Consider the following 2,368-nt stretch of genomic DNA (forward strand, 5'->3'; position numbering starts at 1 on the left):
TAAGTCATAGCTTATTGAGATATTTTGGACAGGTTCAGACTTCTCGGAAAATCCTCTTTTGTCATTCTATGTCTGGTATTCCTATTTGGGCTCCAACTAATCTTGATTCGCCCCGTGTAAGGTCCATTAAAAAAATACACGCTCCCTACTAGGATTTTGATGTACGGACCCAAGTCCTAATTAAGGGTGAAGAATTCCTATTCATCCCACCACAAACTTTAAATAATTCTCCAAAAATCCAACTACTATATATTTTTGGCAGCTCCTGGCAAAGCAAAACATCTATTTAGATAGAGTAAATTGAAAAGTAGATTGTTGACCTAATCGTCCTTGTCTGCTACCCATAGTAATTGCTTATATATATATAAATAGAAAAAGACCATTTCTTACTTTCTGTCCTTCCTACCACCTTCCTCACCCCCCAACCCCCAAGGCCCATCACTTCCAAGGGTATAAATATAGACATACCATGTAAATCCTAAATCTCCTCTTCCTTTCATTACACACCATACTAATGAGAAATTAGTATATTTAAAAGGGTTCATTTTTTTAATTAGAATCGTAGTGTTCAGATCAGCTTACAGTATCTCGACTAATTTTAGAGAGTATATATCTGTTATTCTAAGATGGGAAATTGTTGTCTTAAACGTGGATCCAACATGGTATATGCAGGAGATGATGATGATGAGTGGGAATGTGTAGCACCAAAAAATTTAGTCGCAGATAAAGAAAAGTTGTTTTCGTCTTCCTCCTCCTCGTCATCATCATTATCATCTCCTCCTTCTTCTTCTTCTTCTTCGACGATGATTAATTATAGAGAAGTGAAAATAAGAATAACAAAGAAGGAATTGGAGAAAATTCTAGCTGGGAAAATTGACAACATGGAGAAAGTGACAATGGAGCAATTATTGTCAGGATTTTTAAACTCAAGCAACAATAGTCTTGATTCGTTTGAGAATATTCAACGACAACGATCTTGGAGGCCTCGTCTTCAAAGCATTCCTGAGGTAAATTAAAACATCAAGAACGAGAAACAGGGAGTAGGCAAATCTAAAATTTATAGTCGATCAATGTGTTCAGAATGAATCTAATATATACACACACATAAGCATAAGATCATGTGATAAATATCGTGCTTATATATATTGAGTTCGAGTTGAAAGTAATGGATTTAGGGAGTTCGAGGCATATGGGTTGGTTTGGATGTGAGGGACTTTTGTTCCTTCATTTTCTCTTTGTTTTTCTTTGTTTATACATTTTTAGGTTTTAGGTGTATCAATTGATGATGTTGTAAAGAAATTGAATAGATTAATCAGTGTTGTATCAAGTTTATTATTTTGGATTCTTTTGAAATATTAATATTTGTTTATTTCTTAATATTAGTAATTCAATTCAAATTCTAAAAATAGTAAATTTTAATGATTCATATGTTATTATTCAACATGCATGGAGATTCATTTTGCCGGCAGACGGTGAGATCATGTTATTTGCTTTCCTTTGAAGATCGTTTTTTCAGATTCAATGTTTTGAACTTTACCTCTATATTTTTTTTATAAAAAAATTAAACATATTACAACATGTAATTTATTCTATACTTTAGATGGTCATATCAGACTAATTCGAAGCTAGAATTAAAGATCAAGGACACACAAATGAATTAGTAGATATTTGAACAATATTTGAGTTGAAATTTAAAAAATAAATGAAGCTGTAATTAAATGATTATATTTGTGGTTCGAGCATGATTTCACTTGAACATCTTTTTCATAAAAGTTTGAGTGAAAACTAATATACTCCTGACCAAACAAGTCTTTTTGAGTGTTATAATATTTGTGATCTAGATTGTGTTTGTTCATCTAAAAGTTCTCCTAAGGCTTAGCATAGAGTTTTACTTTTACCTTATTAGGTGTTTGGATTAATAGTTTCACGTATTAAATTAGTACTATATAAAAATGAGAATCTCCAATTTTGTCGTCCTTACAATGCCAATACAATCCACCAGGCTTCTACACGTGGCTGCTTTCTTTTTCATTTTTGCCCTCATTGTTTTTTTCCTCAAGTTTATCCCTACGTGGGCTTTGTATTTGGTGTATACCCTATTGATATTTTAGTAACTTCCTGTGAATCTTTATGGCTCCTTTCTCCTTCCTGTCCATATTTTGTGGTTATTTTTAGTTTTTATATTTAGTTTAAAATAAATAATGTTACTTCCTTTGTCCCGATTTAAGTATCTTAGTTTAACTAAGTATAGAGTTTAAGAAATAAAAAAAGATTTTTGAATATTGTGGTCCTAAATTAAAGATGTGTGTAATGTACTTAAATGTTCTTTGAATTTTCCAGTTATAAACCTGCAATGCAGAATGTTTAT

General features: G+C 31.7%; 1 protein-coding gene across 1 annotated transcript; it reads left to right on the forward strand.

Moving 5' to 3' along the window:
• The first annotated feature begins 402 nt into the window (after nt 1-402).
• Nucleotides 403-1,377, forward strand: LOC132617145 (uncharacterized). The gene has a single exon (XM_060332082.1). It carries the CDS (start codon nt 627-629, stop codon nt 1,014-1,016), a length of 390 nt encoding a protein of 129 aa, XP_060188065.1. The 5' UTR covers nt 403-626; the 3' UTR covers nt 1,017-1,377.
• The last annotated feature ends 991 nt before the right edge of the window (nt 1,378-2,368 follow it).

This window comes from Lycium barbarum, chromosome 11 (assembly GCF_019175385.1).
Source record: "Lycium barbarum isolate Lr01 chromosome 11, ASM1917538v2, whole genome shotgun sequence".
NCBI classification, from domain to species: Eukaryota; Viridiplantae; Streptophyta; class Magnoliopsida; order Solanales; family Solanaceae; genus Lycium; species Lycium barbarum.